Source organism: Diprion similis, chromosome 14 (genome assembly GCF_021155765.1).
Source record: "Diprion similis isolate iyDipSimi1 chromosome 14, iyDipSimi1.1, whole genome shotgun sequence".
NCBI classification, from domain to species: Eukaryota; Metazoa; Arthropoda; class Insecta; order Hymenoptera; family Diprionidae; genus Diprion; species Diprion similis.
This window is the reverse complement of record NC_060118.1, coordinates 9,114,392-9,142,370: the sequence shown is the minus strand read 5'-3', so window position 1 is coordinate 9,142,370 and position 27,979 is coordinate 9,114,392. Positions and strand designations below refer to the sequence as shown.

At 30.8% G+C, this 27,979-nt stretch overlaps 2 protein-coding genes across 7 annotated transcripts in view; one reads left to right on the top strand and one right to left on the bottom strand.

Annotated features, from left to right (window-relative positions):
* Positions 1-742: 742 nt before the first annotated feature.
* On the top strand, positions 743-4,364 carry LOC124414825 (sorting nexin-6). Of its 6 annotated transcripts, XM_046895904.1 has the most exons (11): positions 745-1,086; positions 1,248-1,298; positions 1,441-1,656; positions 1,778-1,899; positions 2,071-2,207; positions 2,297-2,604; positions 2,717-2,899; positions 3,335-3,352; positions 3,873-3,936; positions 4,070-4,155; positions 4,237-4,364. In XM_046895904.1, exons 1-11 carry the CDS (start codon positions 1,081-1,083, stop codon positions 4,285-4,287), a joined length of 1,242 nt encoding a protein of 413 aa, XP_046751860.1. In that variant the 5' UTR covers positions 745-1,080; the 3' UTR covers positions 4,288-4,364. The 6 variants fall into 6 exon arrangements, 5 of the variants coding, with proteins under 5 accessions (XP_046751864.1, XP_046751865.1, XP_046751860.1 ...); XM_046895908.1 differs by lacking the exons at positions 4,070-4,155; positions 4,237-4,364 and adding an exon at positions 4,006-4,025 and having other exon boundaries at positions 743-1,086; positions 3,873-3,957; XM_046895906.1 differs by lacking the exon at positions 1,248-1,298.
* Positions 4,365-18,999: 14,635 nt separating this feature from the next.
* The window catches only part of LOC124414841 (hemicentin-2-like), a 167,139-nt gene continuing 158,159 nt past the window's right edge, over positions 19,000-27,979 (bottom strand). Inside the window, exons 7-8 of the mRNA XM_046895935.1 lie at positions 24,027-24,240; positions 19,000-19,241 (exon numbers count right to left, since the gene is read on the bottom strand). Coding sequence (XP_046751891.1) covers positions 19,120-19,241; positions 24,027-24,240 — 336 coding nt within the window. The 3' untranslated portion in view covers positions 19,000-19,119. The remainder of the gene's footprint in view (positions 19,242-24,026; positions 24,241-27,979) is intronic.

Here is a 27,979-nt window from a genome sequence, read left to right as displayed (position 1 = left end):
TAATTGCTCGTAATCGTAAATAGCTCTAATCGTAAATCGCACAATACAATATGCTAAAAAAATTGTTTTTCGCGTACGAATATTTTCGTACTACATTCTGAACAATACTTTCCCGCTCTTTAGGGTTTCGCACCGCAAAAGTTGAAAACGGAACCCTTACAGGATCACTTCGTTGTCCGTCCGTCAATCCGTCAAGACGCTTTTTCGCTGAGACGGGTCGAGGTATCAGGTTGCAATTAATACCAAATACTAAGGTCTGCGGTCACTCAAAGGTGTAGAATATTCGTAGAATATTCAAGCTTCTAAGTTTTCGTAATCCAAAGATATGGCACACAAGTTTCTTTTACCTCATATTTTGATCAAATCAAAATCCATAGGGTACTTCCTGTTGACCTAGAATCATGAAATTTGAAGAGAAGAATTTGAAGCTCACATCACAAGTAAAGAAAAAATAGTCCGAAAATAGTTGTTTGAAGTGATATCACATAAAAAAAAAGAATCAAGTTTGCACGGAAACCTCACTGTGCACGAATCCTACTCACCCTTATCCGGTTTTCCTTACTGTGCGTGGACTTGATACTCCAGGGTTCTGAAGTTAGCCACAAACATACGTTACAAATTTTCCCGCCACACCGTGGAGGAAGCGTTTCTGTTCCATCTTACCTTACTCCGCACTCTATGGTCGTGTAGTATCGCAAAGTGACACGTGGGCGTTGCTGTGCACCGCCGATAATACAGCTGATCGCGTGAGTAGTTAGTTGGTAGTAAAATGGTAAAATGTTTTGAGGTGGTACAATAAGCTGTAATATCGCGGCCGTTGCGACAATTTCATATTTGAATCGTGTTTTGTTTTATTTGAGGAAAAATCAACGCTACCGGCATCCCCCCCCCAAATTCGTCATTAATCCTATAAGTCACGACCGATATTTTATCCGGTCGGCAATTGTCTCGGCGAGTTTGATTTCCCTCTTCTCCCCCTCATTCCACCCGACAGTCTTGCTTTTCAAAATATCTATCTCCTCCAATTTGACAGTTGCTTCGTGTCAAGCAGTGTCAAGTGTCAAGGAGACGCCTGCAGCCATGATGGTAGGTGGTGCCTGTTATCACTACGATTATTTTACAACCGGTCTGTCATACGACCGTGATTTTATTGCACGAATTACTCGTTCGATTCACGACTAGCTAAGCAAAAGTTGGGATTAATTAAGAATTATCGTTTATAAAATATGTTCTTTAAATTATTTCAGGACGGAATATGCGACGCGAATGATATATTAAACAGCGCTCCTCCGAAGAAGGTAGTTTCATTTTTTTATTATTTTATTATAACAATTGTTTAGTATTCTATTTCGTTACTTCATTCTTTGTCTTCTTTCGTTCCGTCGTCGAATCTAATTTTATTCGTATCGATTTAATTCGTTACTCAAAACTTTTCTCCAGACTATTCACGCCGATACAATCGACTTGTCGGACAAATCTTTGCAAGTCGATATATCAGACGCGCTCAGCGAAAAGGATAAGGTGAAGTTTACCGTTCATACCAAAACAACCTTGCCGGAATTTCAGAAGCCTGAATTTCTCGTCGTTAGACAACATGAGGAATTTGTTTGGCTTCACGATCGATTCGAGGAAAACGAGGAGTATGCTGGATATATCGTGAGTTTCCTTGATTTTTATCTCGATGCTTTTTAACAAGGCACAGGAGTTTGTTTAGAAGCGATATATTCCATAAAGCGTCGTTTGACTTTTATTTTCATTGCGTTGTTTCCACGTTTAGATTCCGCCTGTACCACCGAGGCCTGATTTCGATGCTTCCAGAGAGAAACTACAAAAACTTGGAGAAGGAGAAGGTACTATGACTAGGGAAGAATTTACCAAAATGAAACAAGAGCTCGAGGCGTAAGTCGCTGTGTTTAGTTCACTGAGAAGTTGTCGCAGCTTAAACTGTGAAATATTGTTCAACTTTTTTACTCATTCTTTGCAATTGTTGGATTGTTATTATCTTCTCTTTCTAATTCGTACGTCAGATCTAATGTGTAAATATCACTTTCACTTGATATCGTTTTACAGCGAGTATCTTGCTACGTTTAAAAAAACTGTAGCGATGCACGAAATGTTCCTTACTCGGCTGGCTCATCATCCTGTATTTCGAAACGATCATAATTTAAGAGTATTTCTGGAGTATGATCAGGATCTTTGCGTTAGAGGTACGAATATTGGTTGTTCGTTAGTGAGAGTAGTCGATAATTCGATGGTTCGTTGCAATTATCTATAACTGAAATTTTATATCACTTAGGGAAAAATAAGATGGAGATGTTTGGCGGATTGGTGAAATCATTTTCAAAAACTACAGACGAATATTATCTCTCCGCCACCGTGAAAGATGTCAACGATTTCTTTGATCAGGAGATGACGTTCCTTCAACAGTATCATCAAAATTTAAAAGAATCTACGGGCAGAGCAGATCGTCAGACTGTTAAACACAAGGATGTTGCAGATTCTTACATAAAAATATCCACCAATCTCCTTCAGCTCGCTACGACAGATAATGGCAAATTAGAAAGGTTTCTCACCAAGATTGCCGAAACTCTTGAAAAACTTAGGGTAAATTCTGGCATCGTTCTTTCTTTCTTTCTTTCTTTTTTTCTTTCTCTCTCGCTCGTTCTCAACAATTCAACGCCTGTTATTTCTGACGTATTTGTTTTAACATTTACAGAAAGTCGAAGGACGAGTTGCGTCTGACGAAGATTTGAAATTATCAGACACTCTGAGATATTATATGAGAGATACAGCCGCTGCGAAACGGTTGTTATTTAGAAGACTGAAAGCTCTTCATGCTTACGAAACTGCAAATCGTACCCTGGAAAAAGCTCGCGCTAAAAATAAAGACGTTCATGCCGTAAGTAATGGAATTACCCGTCGTTTCACCCCCCTGGTTAATTATCATCGATCGCTTATTCGGTTTTTTCTCCATTGGTAAACCACGTTTTTTTTTTCTCTTTTATCGATCTTGTTTTTCATTACGTCACTTCACGGATCAAACGGTAATTGATAATAAAGTACAGGGTTATTATTAATTGGAATGTAACTTGTAAACAGTGTCGAGTACATCGAGTAATGACAGTACATATCAATTTCTTTTTTTGATTTTTTCTTATCCGTGATTTAAAAATCGTTTCTCTGCATTTCATTTGTTACGAGAATTTTCATCGTTTATTCGCATTTCTCTGCTAGGCAAGAATTGATAGTGACGTTAATCTTTTTTTTTTTTTTTCTTCTCCACAAAATTGAAACTTTTAAAATTGATCATCTTCATTTTTCTTGCTCCTAAAAGGCACTGGAAGTTGCAGAGGTGTGTCCCCATTTCAATATACCATTTAATACGTACGCATTGTTACGATATGTCATTCGTCTATAGAGTTTCTCCTTCTCTTTTTTTATTGACAATCGTCGAGGATCTATAATATTCAAAATTAAGTTTTTTTCGATATTTGCATGGATGGAAAAAAAAAACAAAAAAAAAAGAAAAAAAAAAAGAAACCAGAATTATATTTCCTCGACGATAGTTTATTCTCAGTATCTTTCCAAAGGTTTTGACCGATTCCCGAGCATGACTGTTTAGTTTTATGATGTTGTAATAGCAATCGCCAGAGATCTTTTGTGTGAAACATTGAGTTTGTCTTTTCAATTAAATTTTTAAACAAAACTAATCTGTCCTAAACGATCAGGTATATAGTACAAAAAACAAAAAAAAACAAAAGAAATAAGAAAAGAACAATAATTTCCACTTGAAATGTATTAGTGTAATTGTTGTCGGTGTTGTAAAAATTTTATTCATTGACGTATGAAAAATTATTCTTTCCATCACGAAGGCGGAACAATCTCAGACCGAGGCGTGCGAGAAGTTTGAACAAATGTCGGAAAAAGGAAAAGAAGGTATAAACTTAGAAACGCATTGACGTTTTTCTTTGTAATTTTTTTTTTTTCCTCACCCTTTAAGCCATCTCTAAATGGATATTTCGTAATCTTTCAATTCAAAGCGAATAAATCAATATACTGTTAATTTCAGAGCTTACGGATTTTAAAACCAGGCGAGTAGCCGCGTTTAAAAAGAATCTTATCGAGTTAACCGAGCTCGAAATTAAACACGCCAAAGTACGTACAACGTTTTTTATTCGTATTCTCCTTTAAATCAATCAAAACTAACGACTATTAATTAAAAACATTTTAAACCAGGCTCACGCCGAACTACTCAAGAAGTGTTTGGCTAATTTGCGAGAAGAGTGACCCGATCGGTTGAAATAATCGGAGGACGATTAACGCTAACGTATAAGAACAACTACATTCTATGAATAGACGATATAGAAAAAAGCGGGGAAGAGAACGAGTAAGAAAAAAAAAAAAAAAAAAAAATATATATATATATGTATTAAATAATTAGAAATTAAGAGAAACAAAAAAAAAAAAAAAAAAGAAAAAAAAAGAAAAAAGAAAGAAAACAAAGTTAAAAAATGCAAAAAATAATTACGATATATACATATATACATCATGATTAATAGTTGTGTAAAATATATTTTTTGTTATCACGATACATATATAGCAGGATATAATAATTAATAATATTATTAATGATAATGATAATGATAATGATGAAATTATTATCGATAATAAACGTTAAACGTTATTTCTGAAACGAGAAAAAGGCTGCGAAGGGTCTTTGGCTTTGGCTTTGTAATTTCGGCGCTCTCCGCTCTGACTTTGCATGTTGAATAATTCGTTGATCTCTGATCTCTGATCTCTGATCTCTGATCTTTATCGTTATTGTTAGCGAGGGTTTATAATATGCTGTATAGCTAAGTTAGGGTTTTTGCCTACTCTGTGATTCAAAGTTTGCTCATTTTAAACTTATTGTTATTACTACAACCACAACCACCACCACCACCACCGCCACCGTCATCACAACTACAACGACAAACCATCGATACCACCTACAAACCATACAATCAACGGTTTAATCTCATTCCACTGTTTAATTATACTTACCGCATAATTATCGCGCGAGAGAGGAATTATTAAATATATATTCGTACATAATATATAATATATAGATTTAATCACTTCTTTACATCGAAATCAATTTCAATCGTTTATTTCATCCGTGTGATTATCAATTTGTTTAATCATCTGCAATCTCTTTATACTTTATATATATATATATATTATATATTGTATATTTATTTATTTTTATCCTCTATTTAAAAACGCGTTTTTGACTACAGCGTTAAAGGTTTTTAGACGAAATATATAACGAAGTTAATAATTTATCGAATGATGATTAATCATCGTCTTATCGATACATATATTCGTGTTTATCGGACGGTTAATAAATTTTTTCTGGTGACAGTCTTGGTGTTGTTGTCAGTGCCAATTTAAATAGGTATACATTACCTACCTGCATAGACATCTATATTTATATTATATATTAAATATATACATACATACATATATTCTACTGTTACAACACACAGACACACACATGCACTCATATTATAAGTATATATCATATACTTGCGCTGTGTTTAGTATATATTTATATATATATATTTATATATATATATATATATATATATATATATGTATATTAGACTGTATAAAAAGAAATCTGTCGATTTTTTTTTTTTTTTTTTTTTTCAAAATTGAAGCTGAGAATATTGTTCGAAATGATGAAAAGACGAGCTGCTGTCATTAAGTTTGAACTCTTATTGCGATTTTTTTTTGTTCCCCAGTCTAAATAAGTTTGGCAATTTTTTTTCTTTCAAACTTTGAGAATCTTGTAAACTCTTGGTCAAGGTGTTAGTTTACTGATAAGAACGGAAGGTATTTGTTTCTTTTTTTGTTAGGGAATTGAACGCTTTTACAAAAGAAGTCTCTTATCGTTTTATGATAAATCTAATCTTTCGAAAGTTATTCAAGATCATAAGGTCAACAAAGGATCTTAAATAAGTTTTGAAAGAGTATAGAATTTATGATAAAATGATAAGAGACGTCGCTTTTCTAAGAGCGTTGAATTCCCTGGAAAAAAAAAAAAAAAAAAAAAAAAAAAAACAATTTCCCAAGTTATTTAAACGGTAAACGGAAAATCGAGATTATGCAAATCTTAAATATTAATACATCAAGAGCTGAAATTTGGACAATATCTTTTTTGTCGTCATTTGGTACAATATTTTGAACTTGACTTTCGAAAAAAAAAAATAGTCGTTTTTTTTTATACAGTTTTGTTTGTCTTGCATTTGTTCTCTCCCCCCCCCCCGTTTATTCTCCCACACTTCGTTACTTACCGTTTGTTACAAACACACAAACACACACGAGATATATTTTCTCTTTCTCTCAGATTTACGTAGGAAGAGGAATAACAATAAAAACTTACTTACCTATCTACGTATACATATTATAATGTCTTCGATAAATGCCTCAGACCCCGTCGCAGTTGAAATAAATTTATCATTATAGTTTCTGAATATAGAATCAGGGCCATTTTTATTGTATTTTGTTGTTATTATTATTATTATTATTACTACACATAATGCGCAAATAAATATATATCATAAATATATTATACGAATGATGAATTAATTATCGTCGCGTTATTTGTTCCCTGTTTGTTAGAAATATGCGGAAGAATTTTCTTTCAACAGGTGACACGTGACGGCGATGATTATTATTGTTTTATTTACGGTTTTTTTTTTGTTCTTTTTTTTCCCCCCCAACAAACATGTTTTTTTTTTTATTTTTTTTTTTTTTCACTTGCGACGAAATTTCTTTTTTTTCTATTTCATTTGAAAAAGAATAAGATTTTTTAATTTTTTTTTTTTATTTTCCTTTAATCTTATTATCGTATCGGGCTTGCGGGATTTATTTCAGTAGAGAGAGAGGGAGAGAGATGAAGGGGTATCATTGAAATGTTATTGCAATAAGCAAATGAATTCATCTGAATATACTATTTTTCATATTTTTTATTGAATCAAATCAATACCTTCTATAATACATGATTGCAGACATATATTGAGAAATGTTCGAGTTGCAGGTTATTGTTATTAGACTTCTTTTCCATGTTTTCGTTTTTTTTTCCTTTCTTTTCTTACATTTTCTTCTTTTTTTTTTTTCTTTTTCTTCTTAGTTTCGTATTTCTTTAGAATTAATTCGAAATTATGTAATATAATTATATCGTAATTAATTATTATTTTACCTTAATTTTTAGTATATATATATAATTTCCATATATATATATATATATGTATATATATGTATATACTATATAATTATAACCGGACCTAGATTAATAATAACAGTATTAATTATCATATAATGACGATGGTGATCAGGTAATGATGACGTTAATTCAATATCGCTTTTAATTTTATATTATAATTATAATTACAGTCTATGAAATAATTTTCTTCTAAATCAATTGAATAAAAGATAGGGAGAAAAGAAAAATTATATATATTTTCTCCGATTCTCGCCATTTTTGCCGATTATTACCATTTATTTGTTATACGCTATATGTATGCTAATACATAGATTTTTTTTTTCCGTTCAAATTCAGTTTTAATAATATCGCACGATTTATATATATATATATATATAAATTTTTTTTTTTTTCTCTTTTGACTTCTTCCAACACTGAGAAAGAACAAAGAATTATTATTGAAGAAATATAAATAAATGAATAAAAACCGATGAATGAAAATACAAAAGTTTGAAAGATTATCCCGATCCCTAAGTAATTTACATCAACTAACGGTAATTATGCAATATTATATCTTAATTTAACAATAATTATTGTTTAATCGCGTCGATCCGTGCGATTAAGCGCGATACGGTATATGCACAATATAATAATATAATAATATAATAATATATAATATAATATAATATTTTTCAAATGCGTAATAATAATACGCGATTTTATAAATTTGGAAATAGATACACTTTTCGATGCTGCCTGCAGACGAATATACATATATGCATATACATAATTAAAATGTAATTGTTTATGCGCAAATAATTAATTTGTATTTATATACGTGATAGCGATACGAAAAATAATGAAATTAAATTTTTTCCACTTATTATGCATGTTCATGTCTCTTGGAGTATTAAAGTTACATGATTTTTGATTTTTATACGTTAAGCTTTGTCAGCTTTTGTCCAATGTCAGATTAAATTGAAAAAAGTATAATACTTGCTGCGAGAGTGTTTTTTTTTTTTTTTTTTTTTTTTGCATACATTTGCTGTACTTAATGAAACTGAAATTGGAAATTTTTTACATACATAATCGTAATCGCAACGGGGTGATTCATAATAAAAATCGCTAGCGAAATGGTCCCGTGATTTTCGTTTTTTTTCTTTTTTTCCTTCCCTTTTTTTTTTTTGTCAAACGCTTGTTTTCAACTCTTCTTCTTTTTTTTTTTTTTTTTTTTTTTTCCTTTATTCTGCGTCGATTAATCAATTATTTCGTTTTATAAAGCTGCAACATCATTATTTGTCGACTCGAAGTAAGATTTTCATACAAAGTACTTGGATTAATAATCGAATGAACAAAAGGAAGGATTTTTTTTTTTTTTTCTTTACCTTGTAATAATATAACGAGAACAAGGAAAATAATAACAATGATCGTTATCATAGTAAGAATTGTAATAATAATAATAATAATAATCATGATAAGCTTTTTCTTTTACACTCTCTCTCTCTCTCTCTCTCTCTCTCTCTCTCTCTCTCTCTCTCTCACACGAAAATATCTGCAAGCTACATCGTTTGTGTATTTATTATTCGTTTATTCGTCGTATTATTATAATTTACTCCGCGGGTCCCTGAATTTTTCGTTCTTTCTTTCTTTCTTTGTTTTTTTTTTTTCTCTTTTTTCTCTTTTCTTTTCCACACCCTCAATTTCTTGTTTCTTTTTTCTCTTCGTTTGGATGTTGAATTTTTCAAATAACAAAATCGCGATATCAGTTCGGAGTTTCGAACCTTTGCAACATATACATACACATATCAATATAATCTATAGCTAATAATTAATTATCATACATGTATTTATAAATTTTCTTTTCTCTTTTTTTGCTGAGGTGATTTTTTTTTTTTTTTTTTTTTCAAATTCATACACATACATACATACATACATAACGTATGTGTGTAATATCGTATAATTATGCAATCAGGAGCTTACCGATTTTGTTTAATATATTTTTAATATTATTTATCATTATCGTTATTGGTATTATTATTATTGTTATTATTATTATTACTATTATATATATATATATATATAGTTTTTAATTTTTGAAAAAATCTTTTCATACCGCATAATTTTCCTTTCACACTTTCGTGCTTTTTTATTATACACACTACGTACGTAAAATGTTACAATATGAAATTTTTGAAAGTGTAACGTTTGAATCGTTACTCGCGATTTATACGGACAAAAATCTCACGTATAATCGTTGTTTTTTTTTCTTTCTTTCCTTTCTCTTTTCCGTTAAACGTTCGATCACATATCAAGAAATGAAACAGTTTCGACTAATAACAATAATATTAACAACAATAATAATAATAATATTAATAAAATGAGAAGGATTTTTATTTTCAAAGTAGGTACACATTCTCGCCGATATTTATAATATTGGTTGCAACGCTTTTTTCTCTATTTCTCATTTTTCTTGTTAAATTGATTGCGATACTAACGTGTTTTGATATTATTCTTATTATTATTATTATTTTTTCTCTTCTTTTTTTTCCAAAGCTCCAAAGTTTAAATTTTCACAATATGTACTTTGATTCCTTTTTTCCTCTCCGCAGTTGCGTAGACACACACTGGACGTTAGTTTTTATATATAATCGAATATATATATATATATATATAAGTAATTGCAATACACAAGAGTGACGTTGAATGGATTATCGGTTAAATTGATACAATACAATACAATAATATACAGTATACCGCACTTTCCGGTCCAATCGGGTTTCATACAATAATAACAATAACAATAATAATAATACATCTATATGTATACACTTTGCGCCTCATGCTCTCTCTCTCTCTCTCTCTCTCTCTCTCTCTCTCTCTACCCCCCACGTTACATCATCACACTAATGTTTCCGTCTAATTCACGTCGCCTTTCATAATTATATGTTATGTATTGTTATAATTGTCTACTTTTTTTTTTTTTTCCTCTCGCAATTCTTTGTCATTAAATCTCATTTTTTACATCAATAATAATAGTAATAGTAATGTATAATGCAATATAATATAATATAATAAATCTTTGTATGATATATATATAGTATATATGTATATTATAACGATTATGCGAATTTTCTAACTAGCAAAATGCGTTATTTGCTGTATGTATAATCGTTATTATTTGTGATGATTGTTTAATTAGAATTATACTCACGATTGCGATTGTTTTATGGTAATGATGACGATGATGAAGATGATGAAGATGGTGATGATTGTTATTGTTATTATTATCATCATTATTATTATCATTACTATTATTACTACCACATATTGTTATTCACTAATATGTAGATAATACGCGTATATACAAATAATAAAGTTTGCGTTATACGTGATGTTGCGATTTTTTTGTCTTCTTCTTTGTTATACCTAATATTATATTATACTATATTGTATTGTATTATATTACATTCATCACGTATAATAAAATGCGATATGAAGAACGGATATTTATAATGCGGATAAATATGATTACTACGTATGCATGCAGGATGAGGGGGAATGATTTTCAATTTGGTCAAATTTTTCAAGTCGTTTCGACGATTGGATTATTCAAAATATACGCGGATGTAAATCTTTATATATATGTATGTATGTTTATTAGACTGTATCAAAAAAATTGACTTTTTTTATTTTTTATTGTTATACTGAAAATATTGTTCAAGATGACGAAAAAGAAATACCATAAAAATTTCAGATTTTAATATTGATATTCAGAGGTGCCTCATCGCGATTTTCTACTTTCCATAAGAATAACATGGCAAAAATGGTTCTTGCTCCTTGCGATTTTTATAACTAGATAACGACGCGTCGTACAAAAAATTGATAAACATGTTTTTGTAGGAAATTGAACGTTCTACAAAAAAGGTTTCTTGTCATTTTACGATAAGTCTACTCCTTCAAAAGTTATTTAAGGTCAAATATCAGCAAAGGACCTCAAATAACTTTTGAAGGAGTAGACTTATCGTAAAATGACAAGAGACCTTTTTTGTAGAACGTTCAATTTCCTACAAAAACATGTTTATGAATTTTCTGTACGACGCGTCGTTATCTAGTTATAAAAATCGCAAGGAGCAAGAACCATTTTTGCCATGTTATTCTTATGGAAAGTAGAAAATCGCGATGAGGCACCTCTGAATATCAATATTAAAATCTGAAATTTTTATGGTATTTCTTTTTCGTCATCTTGAACAATATTTTCAGTATACCATTAAAAAAAAAAAGTTATTTTTTTTTGATCCAGTCTAATGTATATATATATATATATATGTATGCACACGGACGTACGCGGTGCTTTACACGCCAATTCGGTAAACTGTTGACTCGCATGAAATTTTTTTAATTTCATAAAGTAATTTTCCTATGTTGTTACGACCCCTGATAACGTTCCGAAAAGAAGGAAAAAAAAAATAAAGAACTTCCCAATTATTTCCAACACTATAGTCTCTTTACTCTACAAATTTTTGGAACACGTCTCAAAAACATTGTAAACATATTCACGCGAGATTCGTAGTGAAAGGGTGTTTTCTTGAATTTCTATTTCTTGCTTTTTTTTTTTTTTTTTCAATTTTTCTCATCATTTTTTACATTTCTTAAATCGCTTTTTTTTACCAGTTTTTCGTACCCGTCTCAAATCTAGTGTACCTGATACACGTGCCGCATCGCCGATTTTGATTACGGATTCCTTTTTTCTCTGTTTCTTTAGTCCTGAAATATACCTCGGTCCTTTTTTTTTTTTTTTTCCTTTCGCATATTTTTGTCGCTGATTTGGAACAGGTATGGTATTGAAGGAACAAAAGAAAAAAAAAAAGAAGAAAAGAAGAAAAAAAAGAAGAAAAAACCCGTTAAAATCATGATCAAAAACGATAAGAGAAATAACAGAAAACGTTCTTCCGCTCTAAGTCTTGGGTAAAAATGTTTCGTTTCGGGAACGAAATGTTTTTTTTTTCTCATTTTGAGAAAGAAAATTAAAAAAAAAAAAAAAATCGATTCCAGTGTTTTTGAAATGGGATTAAAAGTTCATGAGGTAAAGACGAGTGATTGAAAAAAATTGAAATTCATTCTTACGATGGTTTTTAAGTGTTTTTCTAACGTAAGAAACATCTTTGATGAAATTTCAAAAATTTTAGTTTGGTTATACGTTTACTGAGTGGCGTGGAATTTCCCATATATATATATATATATATATATATATATGTATAATGTAGGTATATCGGTACGCGTTGCGTGTTGGCCACCCTGAATTTGAATTATTCATTAATTCCCGTAGATAATTCGCGGGGAAGCTAGAAAGGGAAAAATAAATTGGCGAAAGAATTTGCCCGGTTGAAATAGGAAAATGAAAATTAATGAAAGAAAACGAGAAAATAGAACAACAACGACAAAAGTGGTTTCGAAAGAAAGAAAAGAAGGGGAAAATCGTGCTCATGTTGAATGTCATGTATATTTATATGTGTGTGTGTGTGTGTGCGTGTATATATATATATATTTATATTGTATATATAGTACAACAAAAATCCTGTGCAAATACTGATTTCTTTGTTTTTTCATGTTTTTATTTTTCTCTTTACACTTTTACAGCCGAGCACGAGAGATAGTTTAAATTTTAACCTAGCTCCTGTTGTATAATAAATACGATCTAGATATTATATTTTTATAATATTTATATGTCACAATTGTCGATAAAATATCTGTTGGATTTTAATTTTCTTATTATTTTTAATCTTTCATTTTCTTATTTTTTTTTTTTTGTTTTCCACATACTCTTTTGATTCCATTTTTTTTCGAACAATAAATTAAAATAATAATCATAATAATAATCACAATGATAAAACTAATGAGAGATAAATAAATAAATAAATAAATAAAAATAAGATACACGTGCGGTTGAAAGATTATAAAAAATTGTTTCTCGCACGCGTAACGCGGGTGTGATATACGTATATACGTATACATGAATTAAAATCTTTTCCACGCAACTTGTGAAAGAAAAAATATTTTTATTAGATAAAGTTTGCTTTTTTAGTTAAATCAGAAGGATATTTAAGATTTTAAGAAAAATTACCTACTTCTTTAAACATTTATTGTAACGAATAACAATAATTATCAAACAAATCTAAGTTTCGCGTTAAAATTACTGTTATATGTAAAAATAATAATTAATCACGGTTGAAGAGAATTTTTTTTTTTTTTTTTGCTTCTTCCTTTGAGTTTATATTTAAATAAATAAATTAATAAATAAATTTTGATTGTATACATGGAATAATAAGTTAAAAAAAAAAAAAAAAAAAAAAAAATAATACATACATTCATAATACTTGTAAAAGTTTGATCTCGTCTTATTTTTTTGTTCAACGTAATAACGACGAGACGAAACTTTTATAAGTAATATGAATGTATGTTCATTTATTTTTATCAAATTTTATTTATTTATTTATTTATTTATTTATTTATTTATTCAAAAGTAACGTCAAAGTAAGAAAATTCATTTTGTTGGCCTTCCTTATCACCAATTAATACACTTCGAAGCGACACGTTTTAACAGGTGTTTAATGGACGGGGTTGGTATTCGCGATATTATTGGGCCGACGCGACGACGACGTTCTCGGACACTTGAAAACGTATCACGTTTCTCTTGAACCCGTTCGGCTTCCGGACGGCCCTTTTAATCTAACAACATAACCGAAATCAGCTGTTAATATTATTGTTAATACCGGTATTGATCCGACCCTCGATTATGACTTCGCCATCAAAAGATATAAATGTTGTTTATAAGGGGTCATTCATTAGTTACGTAAGGATGATTCTAGCCATTTTTAACCCCCCACCCCTACCCTCTCCTCTTCTAACTTTTTACGTATGATTTTATCTACAGTTTTCGCGAATATGAACAAATTTATACGATTTTGGATAAACTTATTGTGAGATGAAATTTTTTTTTTTTTCTACAATAACAATATACGTACATATGAAATTGTGTATAATAAAAACGATGAAACAAATATTACAGTTTTTGAAACGTCCGAATGGAAAATTTTTTCTGCAAATGCTCGCAAATTTTCTTTCCGATTTTTTCTCTAATTTTTTTTTGTAAGAATAACTTTTGCCTCCCTCCTCGCCCACCTGTCCTGAGATAAGGTCGCGTGTAGATTTTTTAAACCGCCCCTCCACCTTTAGACCCTTGCGTAATTAACGAATGGCTCCTAATATATGTATACGCAATTAGATATAAATATATATATATATATATATATATATTTATATGCATTTCATTGGATGGTCAAATTTCAAATGATTTTTTAAGGTTCCTTTTAAATATCATTAATTTTGATTTGGTTCTTTTTTTTTTAACTTTTTTTTTTTCAACCTAAAGGAGAATTTTTTCACAGATCACGTTTTCGTGACGGGTTTATCATTGAGTGAGCGTAGTAATTTTTTTTTTTCTCTCTGCATTCGCTACAAAAACAGTAAAAACGTATAAATGCACGAAAATCAGCGTAAAAAATAAATGAAGGTTTTAAAAAGCCTTATGTTTGGTGGATACGCTCCCTTTCAGCAACAAAATATATTTTTGTTTTATCACATTTGTGAGTTTTTTTTAATTTTTATTTTTTTTTATTTTGCGCAAACGATGTCAAAAGCTTCGAAATATGAAGATTTATCGATATCGGGAAGAATTTATAAAAAAAACTTTTATATTTGCGTAAAAAAATTAACATCGGACGTATAGGTATGAGGTTGTATCCGCCAGTTTTTTATTTTTCCGCAAACGCGTGAAAATCGTTTGGAACGTAAAGATTCGTGGATTTTGGGAAGGGTGTTTAAAATTTTTTCATCCATTTTCTCTTTCAAAAAAAAAATAAAAAAATAACAGAGTCATCAGTGAATTAGTACTTACGACCTTTTATTGTTGGTTGGTCCATTTTTGAATTTCAACCTTTTTGAACGTATCCCCTTGACTTCCGCGACAGTTGAAAACTAAAAGGAAACTCCTTTTTAAATTTTACGGTAAAAGGTTGTATAATGAATGGTGCATAAGTCCTTACGCTATTAGAGTGTATAGTGTGTCCACGAGGAAAGTCCGAACTTTATGCGCGTGCGTCAATTCTTTAGAATTTTAATGGCCGATCGGTTGACGCCTTAACGTTTAATACCAATCGCGACTGTCAGAAAATTTCCCTAGGAGCCCATTCTTAGTTGTGGACTCCTAGGGACATTTTCTGATACTCGCGATTGGTATTGCGTTAAGGCAAGGTAACCAATCGGTCAATAAAAATCGAACGACTCGACGCACGCGCACTAAATTGTGTATTATTAAATTATATTTTATGTATAACATATGATGGATGCATGTATAATACATTATATTATATTATACTTTATTTTATTATATTATATTATATTATATTATATTATAAACATATACGACGCAACGAGCGACGATCGCACGGTATCTGATCGCAATTGTTTATCAAACCATTATTATTACTGTTGTTGTTGTTACTATTCTATATTGTGCTTGATGGAAATTTTTTTTTTATTTCATAATAATAACAACAACAACGATAACAATAACAATGACTAGAACGATAGTTATCCGTAAACTTAAAAGATGAAATTATGACCGTTCATATATATCCTCGATAATTGTTTATTCTTCGATAAAGATAAAGGTTAATCCTATAGTGAGAAATTATTGCTCAAAAATTTTGAAAAGAAATAACGGAATTATTTTTAGACATAAGATTGAATCGATTCATTAATTATTACTACTATTATCATTATTAATATTAATATTATTATTCTTATTATTTTATATTTTATTGTTGTTATTATTATTAATATTATTATTATTATCATTATCATTATTATTATTTTATATACATACAGACGCCGTTGTGATAGATTTATTTTTATCTTTACTAATCCCCCCCCCCCCCCCCCTAAATAATCTTCAGATCGTATAATTTATATATATATATATTCTTCCTGATTTTCAATATCAGATATATCTATATATGCTTGCCATTTCTTTTCTTTTCGTCTCTCTTTCGAGATTATCCTATTGTTTCTTACAATTCATTTATATTATGTATATACCGCAGAGTGATTGGCTAATGGTCGAATGATTTAACGCGAATGCGCCAAAATTGCAGAATTGAAACGTAGTTTTGTTTTGTCAGGGCGAGCAACATTCTTGAGGTTACATACATCGCTGTAGCTTGTCATCTCTGAACTTACGACGGTTGGTAAACCTGACGAAACGACTGATTTTGTTCTAGAATTTTAACGCATGCGCGTTAAATCATTCGATCATTGGCTAATTAGTCTCTGTACGATGGAGCCTACTTTTATTTGTGTTGTTATTATTATACTATACGTATATTATAAATTGTGTATTATAATGACGTGTGTATAAATTTGTTATAATTGTTATAATTATTTCTAATTATTTCACGACGATTGCGAGTCGCTTTTTGCATGCGACATGGTAATACCAACGAAAGAAATATTTGTAAATTCAATGATTTGCTTAATCTGACTGTGAGTGTAGATTTTATTACACTATATAAACGAATACAGTAGGGCCGTGCGATTGATCGATTGATCGAATTGATCGATTAATTGTTTTTTTTTAATTTATTTTTTTTTTTTATTCTGATTAATCGATGTTTTTCATTAATTGCTTTCTTTTTCTATTAATCGATTAATTTGAAGTTTTTATTTCGTGTTCGAATAAATAATTAATCGATCATTTCGATTAATCGATTAACCGCATAGACCTAGAATATAATGTTCAATGATGTGAAATGAAGACAATAAATCAAAATTTTCTTTCTTGAGAAGAATTTTCGTAACGAATGTAGTTTTACTGTAAACCTCGCGATTTTCTTTTATTCTTTTTTTTTTTTTTTTTTTTTTCCAACAAAAAGCTAATATTTTACTTAGGAGATTTATAACTTTGGTGGAGAGTGTTATTTTCGTCGAGAATCGTTGAAAAATTTGTCGTCGAGATATCAGACGCGAGAAAGCAGTTTTAATTTTGAAAAAATATTTCACGAGTTGTAAAATCGGAATTCTTTTTTATTTATTTATTTTTTATCTCAGGATTAGTATAAAACGATATTTTAAAGAAATGATTGTACGGATTTTGCGTTACATTAATTATTTCTTAATTACCAAACAATTGAAAAACGTTCGAATATAACATTGATTTCCCCGCAGCGATTAGCGGTGTTTGAATTCGGTGCAGAATGTTATACAAATGAAAATAAATCGTCAACCCCTCTATGACATTTTCATAACCTATAATCTGTATCAACGGGTTTACTTTTCCCCTTAATGTACGTAGTACAAATTTAATATCCGCGTCTATATACGTAGTTATGTATACATATACGTATAGTATAATTATATACATGTATTATTAGACGTAGTACGTTATGTTATATGTATAACGTAATATCCATGATGAATTGACGTGAATACATATTTATATATATATGCTTCCTTATACATATATATATATATATATATATATATATATATATATATATATATATATATATATATGTATAAGGAAGCGAAAAAAGTTGAAGAAGAATTATTATCGTACATTATACACGTAGTATGTATACATGTATGGGAGATTCCGCGAAGTATCGATTAAGATCAGAAATTGATATTTTCCATTTGGATTGAATTTTTTTTTACCGCCAAAAATGTGGGTCGAAAGACAAAGCTCTGATTGTTTTTTTTTTCAAATTTTTTCAACCATTCGTATTTGAGATACGATTCTTTCGAGATGATTTTATGAAATTTGAAAAAAAAAAAAAAAAAATCCAAAAAAGTCTACGAAAATATGACGAAAAATTTGAAGACCAATTTAAAAATGGATGTTTCGTCGGAGCTAAAAAGTTGCATTTACGAAAATTACGAAAGTTTAAGAAATTACTATTTTTTTTTTTTTCCAGACGAACTCTGTGAATGTATTTCTTTTTTTTTCGAGCAACGTTAGAAGGGATTTCATTTTTCATTTTCGTGCGAACGATACATTTTAGAAGTAATTCTTGAAATTTTCATCATTTTCGAAATCCAAGTTTTGCTGTGACGGGAATGTCAGTCTTTGAACAGGGCTTGAAAATTTTTTTATTTTTTCTTATCAAATTCTCTTGGAATTATCCGAATCTTTTCAGATTTTAGAAAATGAACGGTTTCGAATAGTAATATTTCAGATACGAATAATTGGATTTTTTTTTCTTTTTTTTTTCAATCAGGGCTTTGTTCTTCGACCAGTACTTACGCAAAAAGAAAGTGAAGAAGAAGAAGAAAAACCGGATCAAATCGGAAATATCAATTTCTGATCTTGATCGATAATTTGCGAAACGCCCCTCATGCATATGTTTGTATGTAAGGATTTAAGAATAATGAAGGAAAATAAACGTACAAGAATGTTTTATGTATTATTATTGTTATTATTACTATTGTTGTTATTATTGCTACCATTGTTATTAATATCTTTCGTTTAACGTAAAAAATTACGCTAATTGTGAAGTTGTTACATGTGTTTGTGTGTTTAGTATATTGAATTCGGTTAAAATTTTAAATTCAACGATTTATACAGACGACAATATAGTAGGGATAATAATAATAACAACAATAATAATGACAATAACGATAGTGATGTTGGTATATTAACAATAATAATAATGATGATGATGATGATGATGATGATGATGATGATGATGGTGATGGTAATAATAATAATAACAATAATAATATAATGGACAATTGGCGAGATAGAGTAGTTAGATTTATCGGACTAGCGAGGCTAATGGGGAGGAAACCCCGATGAATATTAAAACTAAGACTAAATTTCCAATGTTCCTTTTAGTTCCCGATGTCTTGCGCCGTTGTATGGCGGCCATCTTGTCACCTAGAACACGAGATGAAAATATTAGAAGAATAGAAACCACTCGAGTATCGAAGTATCGAGTTTCACCAGAATCTAATGACGTTTTATATTTTCCTCCACCATATTGGATTCGCGATTTTGAATCGTCAAATTTTTAGTACAGATTCATAATCAGCTATCCCCTTATACCAAATTTTATCAAAATCCTTGAATGGAATGGAAAAATCTATCTCTAAAAACGATGGATTGATTTTCGAATTATTTGCGATAAATTCGAGAAGTGAGACGTACGAAATTTGAAAAACCTCTTCTCTTCACGAACTTCGATCGAAATTGAAATTCAAAAATTTAACATATTCAAGGAACATCTTAATATGCATAAAAAACAAAAATCAATTTTTACGATCCACGTGAAAAGAAAAACAAGAAAACAACAAAAAAAAAAAAATCAAAATTCTTTTGGCACCACCCTAATATATACATAGGTATATAGACACCTGTAATTCCTTGTGTATATGCATATCGCGTACGTTCTATATACATACATATATACATATTATATGCATATTGTATACTCGCTGTATTATGTATGTATTTTCTACGTGCAAAGAGCCGAAACGCTGAGAACACGAATATGCAGTCTAATATCATGTAAAATATTATATCATCAGGTATCCAGGGATAGTTGTACACACACACACACACACATACATACATACATAATTTTACTTTACACACACACTTTTTACCGTATGTCTGAATCTCTGTATCGCACACGTGTACGTACGTACGTATAAGGTGTACGTGTATACCTATGTATATATATATATGTGTCCCCTTGTGCATATGTATATCTTTGTATGTATAAAAGCTTTCGAGGAAAGTACAGACTGGAATACAAAGTGGCGAGTTTATTCAAGATTGCTGTAATTATTCATCGAGCTCTGAGCTGCGTTGCTTCCCGAGACAAGGGTGAATTCCGGCTTTTTTTTTTTTTTTTTTTACACTCTCTTCCTCCCTCATCTCTAGGTATACGTTATCTTATTTCTCTTGTTTTTCACCCCCCCCCCCTCCCCCTCCCCACCCCTGCACTGCTGATCATCACAGATTTTTTTATACGGGTTTCGTAAGATGGACAAACATGAAACAAAAAAAAAAAAAAAAAAAAAAAAAAAAAACTTGAAAAAAAAACAATGAGAAACACTAATTTTTTTCTTTTTTTTTTTTTTTCTCTACTTTTCTCTTATCAAACGTCTGCAAACGTGTTTCTCTGCCCGTTTCTTCTATATCATACATATTATTATTATACGTAATATTTTTCTTGCATTACAAACGCTGCTCAGGACGATATATATACATATAAAAATTTTTTTTTCCTCTTCCTTTTTACCGTCTTTCACTCTCTCATTCTCTTCGGTCGGTATTTCAGGACCCCCTTTTGTTTCTCGAAAATCGCTGTACCGCGTCGTGCACACTCGATCACAAGTTATACATATACAATTATACATATGTATACATGTATGTATAATATATATAATATACACATACCTATAGGTATGTATACGTGCGGTGTGCGACGCTATGGAATTTTACATAAATTATTACCCTTGTCTCAGGGAAGAAGAAAAGAAAAGAAAAGAAAGAAAGAAAGAAAGAAAAAAAAAAAATCTTTGCATAATATGTTCGGTAGGATATGTTGAATTGCACGAGGTGTGATGTGTATGTATAATAATGTAATGTATTATTATTATAGTATAGCCATAACGTTATATATATATAAACGAGATGATGCGGGCATCGTTATTTATATTTGCGAGTTTATTTATTTACTTCAACGTGTACTCGAGTTGCGAGATGAAGCAGTCTTGTTATAAACTTAATAACGATACGAAGTATGTATTGTGTATTGTTAAAAAAAAAAAAAAAAAAAAAAATCCAAAGTACTAGTCACGTGCAAACGAGTTTGAATTTGTTAAATTGAAAACAATTACTCGGTCATTCATGAAAATAGCTATTAACACCGTACATTGAACACATAACGAGAAGAATCGTGACGCATGCTTTTTTCGGTTTTTTTAATTGTTTATTCAAGGTGAGTTTTACTTTGAACAAAATAAATATTTATTCAAGTATAAAATGTCTTTATCGTTGATATAGAAAATAATTGTTGACTACTTTAATAATCCATTATATTTCCGTCCGACTTATTCGTGCAGACTGTGAGTACTTTATTGTCAATTATAAAATATCGATCGTACTAGATTCTATGTGTACAGATATATACACACCATATTCCGAGTAAATTTATTGAGCATTGAAAAATATTACGCGCCGGCAAATTTGTATGATGTAATTATTTTACATTACATATTTCTTTTACGTCGAACTAACTTTGAGTTACGTAAATGTATGGTAGGAATAATTGAGCGCGAAGCTTGTTATCCTTTAATTACTACTAATTAGGTAAGATTTCACGCTAACTGGCAAGTTGTAATATTACGCGACGTTTTTTTTTCCCTTCCTTCAATGAAATTTCAACAGAACGAATGCCTCGAAGAATATATACTGGATAATACAGGAGCTGTAATTTCTGTTCGACTTCTTCTTGTACGTATAAAATTTATATACATACACGTTAGGGTGGCGCAAAAAAAAACCGACTATTTTTTTTTTTTTTTTTTTTTCTGAGTCACGTGTGAAAAAATGTTAGCTTTTGATGTTTTAAGAGCCCACTCCAAAGGACAGCTCGAAAAAAAAAAATCTTTAGACGTCGCTCCAAATTTTTCAAAATGTCAAAAATCGTCAAAAAATTAAATTAAAAAAATTGTGTTTACAGTATTTTGTTTGACAAAAGGTCGCTCGAAAAAATCTAAAGAAATCCGCCAAAAAATGGCAAAAAAATTATGAGCGACCTTTCAAAATTCAAATTTTGAACCGAAACTTTCGGAAACTTATTTTTTTTTTGGGTCTATAAAATTATACCGTAACGAGAAAAAAAATTGAAAAAGAAATACGATGCTTGACGATTACTGACGTTTTAAAAAATTTGGAGCGACCTCTTGAAATTTTTTTTTTTAACTGTCCTTTGGAGTGGGCTCTTAAAACATCAAAAACTACCATTTTGTCACACGAGACTCGAAAAAAAAAAAAAAAAAAAACATTCGGTTTTTTTTGCGACACCCTAATACACGTACATATATTAATAATCTCGCGGATTAATTAGTCGTTCGTTTTGTTGATAGAAAGAGATAAACATATAACGCAGCTCAAGTTGAATCTTTTCAACTCCCATAGAATCCTGAAAGTAAACTCTGTAAACTAACAATAAGTATCTACTTGCGTGTGGAAATAATAGGTTTAACACATATGTATGTACATTGTACATGTACAAACCGTTGTATAATTTTCATATTATACCTACCTATATGCAAGTAAGTGGATATATGTATAAGTAAGTACAAGAAGTAAGTCTTAAACAAGTTTTGTACACACATACATGCGATTCTCTCTCTATTTCTCATTAATTTTCCCTGCGCGTTGCGTTTCTCTATTTATTAAAGTTGCTTCCTCGTCACGGCACAGGTGAAAACAATTACGTACGTATGTATAATCATCCCCTGCCTCATGCGGCTAACCGTTTATTGTTTGCACATCATTATATTGTATAAATATTTATAGCAGTGGCGGAGGGGAGAGGAGGGAAGGCGGGGGGGGGGGGGGGGGGCAAAACGGTGGAATTGAGGAAATACTTACTCGAATACGCTAAATATTTATTTTTATCTAATTATAACCAAAGAAAATGAAGATGAAAATGAAAAAAAAAAAAAAAATTTATTTCTTGAAAACTTGAAAAAAAAATTCAAAATACTGTTATTTAAAAAACGTATTGAGAAATACCCCATTTTGGTCGCCTCTCCCCTGCAGATATTTAGACAGGTGTAGGTATAAGGTAAACTTAATTCCGGTTTTTATCCCTTAAACTCTCTTCGAATGTCAACTCGCCTCCAGGGTTTTCGGTATTATATATACATACATAGGTATGTATAAATATATGCGTTTAGGGTGGCATTGGATAATCTTTCACCGGGCTGCTCGATATTACATAATATATGGTACATGGCCAGTCGGCAGATGGCGCTGCCGGAAATCGCAAGTGAAACGCCTCACCGAAAACGAGAGTGACGACGGGCTTGAGGAAATATTGGAATGGCGGATGGAGGGGGGGGATTTCTCATTTGGGGGTTAAATTAATTTTCCCTAGGTATTATTGTATACTTGTAGAAATTTCTATTATAACTTGGAAGGATATTTTTTTATTTTTTTTATTTTTTGAAATAACTGACGCTACGATTTTGACTTTTATAATGAAATAAGTCGGGCTTATTTGGCCGAAACATAGGAAACATTGACAAATGATACGAACTGAATTTGTTTGATTTGATTTTGTTGTTCGTATAAATGGAAAGTTAATTGATCGAATGAATACAAAATTTAGTCTGTTCTATAATGTAAGGTGTGAGAAGAGATGTATTGCTTGAGATAAAAAAAAAAAAAAAAAAAAAAAAAACGTGTAAATCCGTTGATAAATTATCGAGATATTATATTTTTATGTCAAAATGGATTTTGGATGATCAAAATGTCATTTTATGGAAAAATGTGGCGAAAAAACTGTATTTTGGGTTCGGAAAAAAGTTGTGAAAGAAGAAAAAAAATTGATGAAATCATGCGACGATGGGGTGTAGAAATGATAAGAATGATAAGATAAAAATTTTCACGGTCGTAGGTATAATTAATTTTTGTTAGTACCTTCGGTGACGAATACGAAGATGGAGGCTGACTCGGTGTTCGAGGCGCTACAGGTATAATTCCCCGTGTCCTTTTCGACAGCGTGCCGGATAGTTAGTCGGCTCTGTGTTCGGGGTCCCTGGTCCGTTTCCACGGTGACACCGCCGCGGGCATTGTCGTAGTTAATCATACGATCGTTGTGGTACCAGAACACGTACTGCGGTGGAGACGGACTCTGCAACAATAACAGTCGACGTTGTTATTATGCCTGTTACTAGGACCAAATTAACCATAAATGATAACACGGACAAAAATAACCACGGCATCAATAATAATCAACGTCGAAAATAACACGCGTGAAATTTAATTCTAACCAATTTAATTTATCTTGATGTAATTTCAGTTTTTGTCAATATTTTTGTTTTTCTTGTTTTTTTTCTTTCGTTTTTTTTGCTCCCCGGTAACGATTCATTTTTTTTTTTTTATTTTGTTATTTTTTGTCACTTTTGTTATTTTTTATCTGGGTTACTCATTTTTTGTTATTTTTTCTTCGTGTGTCATTTTTATCATGGATTACTTTTGTTCGAGTCGTTTTTTTTTTTTTTTTTTTTTTTTTGTCGTATAAATTATTTTTGCGTCGCATTTTTCTTGCCCCGGGTTATTTTTGTTCAAGCGATTTTCCTTGTGTGGGTTTTGTTTTTTTTGTTGACATCATTTTTGCGCCGGGTTTTCTCGCAGTCGGTTACTTTTGCTGGTGGTTATTTCTGGGTTGTGTTTATCGTGGGTTATTTTTTGACTAGGTTATTTGTGTTTTGGGTTGTTTTTGTTGAGGCTATTTTTGTATGGGTTATTTTTGTCATAGATTATGTTTGTTCAAGTTATTTTTGTATGAGTTATTTTTATCTCTGGGTTATTTTCGTTCTGGTTATTTTTGTCGTGGGTTATTTTTTTGTGCGTTATTTTTTGTCGCGGATTATTTTTGTCTTGGTTATTCGTGTTTTGGGTTGTTTTTGTTGAGATTATTCTTGTGTGGGTTATTTTTCTCACAGGTGACGTTTGACCAAGTTATTTTTGTACGAGTTATTTTCATCTCCAGTCATTTTCGTTTGCATTATTTTTACCTCGGGATCATTTTCGTTTTAGTTATTTTTATCGCGAGTTATTTTTGTTGCGGGTTATTTTATAGATTGGGTTTGTTCAATTTTTATTTTTTTTTTCCCACGGGTTATTTTTATCTTGGAATAATTTCCGTTTCGGTCATTCTTGTCGTGAGTATAATTTTCATTTCGGTTATTACTTTTCCGGTTTATTTTTGTCTCACGTTATTTTTCTCTTAAATTATTTTCCACTGGCCCATTTATCGCACGTGTTTCTTGCATGGGTTATCAATGTCGTTCACCATACATTATTATACCTATGCACAATTATTTAATACATCTGGGTGACAATTAGGTAGGTTGTAATGACAAAATATTATTTCTATATGTATAAGCTGAATGCCGTGCCGGAAAATTTTATTTGACATGATAACCCAGCCAGTTAGCAGCAGCAAGTCGCGATATCCCCTCGTAATCCGTGATTAATCAATACGCCACGCCGCAATATATATATATATATATATATATATATGCATTATGTAAATAACAGAGATCGGGACGATGAGAATTTTTGCTATTTTTTTTTTCTTTTTTTCTTCTCTTGCACCCGCTGCGTGATGAAATGTGTTACGAGAAGAAATCACTCTTCGTGCAGATCTGAAAGATCAATTTTCCGCTTATCTCTTTTTTTTGCCCTTCCTTCTATATATATGTACTGATTTTTTCTTTTCCCTATTTCGTAATGAAATTTAGACGTGTTTTTTTTCCATTTTTTTTTTTTTTTTTTATTTCTCTTGCTCTCCGCTTCCAATCTTATCACGATCAAACGGGGAGACACGGAGTGCAGTCGGGTAAAATGGAAATGGAATTACAACGATTGATGGATGAATAGACGGTCGGATTGATCGGTAAGAGTTTTGCTTGAAAAAGGTTTTCGATATCAAAGAACGCTTGGTAAATAAATGAAATAAGAAAAAAATAAAATAAAAAAAAAAACAAAAAACAAAATGAAAGTAGCAGGAGAAGAAGCGAAGCAAGGGACGAATATACATATATACGTTACGACATACATATGTCTATGCCCATGTATATATATATATATACACACACACCCTACCGACGAGCAAGCAAAGTGACAACCGTCGGGTCAGTTTTCGGGTCGACGTTGGACAATCTGGGAAGAGGAGGACTAGGAGGAGGAGGAGGAGGAGGAGGAGGAGGACGAGGACGAGGACGAGGACGAGGACGAGGCATACTGATACAGGATTGCCCATCAATAATTCAAAGCCAATCAGCTTAAATCCTCGGAGGGTCTTTGACGCAACTCGAACGATCAATTCGATCCTTCGAGAAACGAGTCGAGCTTGATATTCTGGTTTATTTTTTATTTAGGGTTGTTTATTTTTATTTGGTTGTTTGTTTGCTTGTTTATTTGTTTGTTGCGTGTTTTTTCTCTCGATCTCTCGGAAATACGCGTTAGTTACAATCTGTGGTCTTATACAGACGGAAATGTTTTAACGAGTTTAATGTTATTAACGGTACGAAAGAAAAGATGGAATAAAAAATTAGCATAATAATAATAATTGCCTCATGATCATATGTTACCTGCATATATCTAAGATACGTTCATCTTGCCAATTTCTTTCTCATTATTTTCGATACGATATACATATACGTGTAGATATACCTACGTAAGGTAGAAACTGATTTTAGTTTGTTTTTTATACCTATATATGTATACGTTTATGAAATACGAATTCTCGTGAAATATTAATTTCAACAGGAATTATAATATTCATATGAAATTAATTTCCATTCGCTTTTCCGAACGGGATTATAGCTGCACGGATTACGAGATTTAATATGTATTTCGAAATTTATCCAGATTTTCGTTAATATATTGAATGGAAAAAAGTTTGATTTTTAAATTCTTTCGTTATATATATATATATATATGTACCGGGCATTCCATTCCAAAACACCGATTCCGTGACCCGAACCAATTTAGTTTTCTTCTGATTCTTTTTTTACATGATCTTGAACTTTCTCGAAAAATCACGAAACAATTTTGAAAATACTATACGTATATGCATATTTTTTTTTTGTGTCTATTTTTTTTTTTTTACTCGTTATTTAAGCTATCTCAAAATGCCATTTTTTTCAAATCATTCACAGATGTGTTTCCTTGATGTGAAACGATGATTTAAAGATGACTTGAAGATGATTTTAGATTTTTTATATCCTTCCAGATGAACTCAATGGTTTTATTCCAACAATTTCAACCCAAGTTGTACCAATTTTTTTTCTCTCGACGCTTCTTCACGGAATTCTCAAAAGATGATTTTGTTTTTTCCAAAAAATAGCTTTTTTGAAATAATTGGAATAACGAATAAAGAAAAACTGAAAAAAGCAACTTCATTGTTTTCAAGGAGAAAAAAAAAAAAAAAATTTCCTGTTTTTTGAAAGAAGGTCAATCGTGTAAAAAAGAATCAGAAAAATCTAAATCCGTTGCGGTCACGGGCTACGTGAGTTTGCATGGAATCCCCCATATATATACAATTTTTTTTCTTTCTAACAAAACAGTAACGCATATGAATTAGTCTCTCTATAATTCCTATATTTTTATGAATTATATCCGATATAACTTTTTTTTTTTTCTATACCTTTTATACAGATGTATAGGAAATTACTCGCTGATTCGGAGTGTTTCGTTAATCGATAATTCCCCATTCATTATGCACAATCCCCAGAAGCTTGCTTTTCTATATATGATGTATCATGCATAATAGATTCGCGGCAATGAATAGTGCTGCAGCATTTGTTAGAATCGTATAACTGAAATTTCTGTTCATTTTGTAACGTTCGTTGCACGCGTAA

Bases quoted from the DNA above. Each gene is read 5' to 3' on its own strand.
- LOC124414825 (XM_046895904.1), top strand. The intron at 3,937-4,069 runs GTATAAACTTAG...TGTTAATTTCAG, and splicing joins GTCGGAAAAAGGAAAAGAAG to AGCTTACGGATTTTAAAACC. The intron at 4,156-4,236 runs GTACGTACAACG...ATTTTAAACCAG, and splicing joins TCGAAATTAAACACGCCAAA to GCTCACGCCGAACTACTCAA.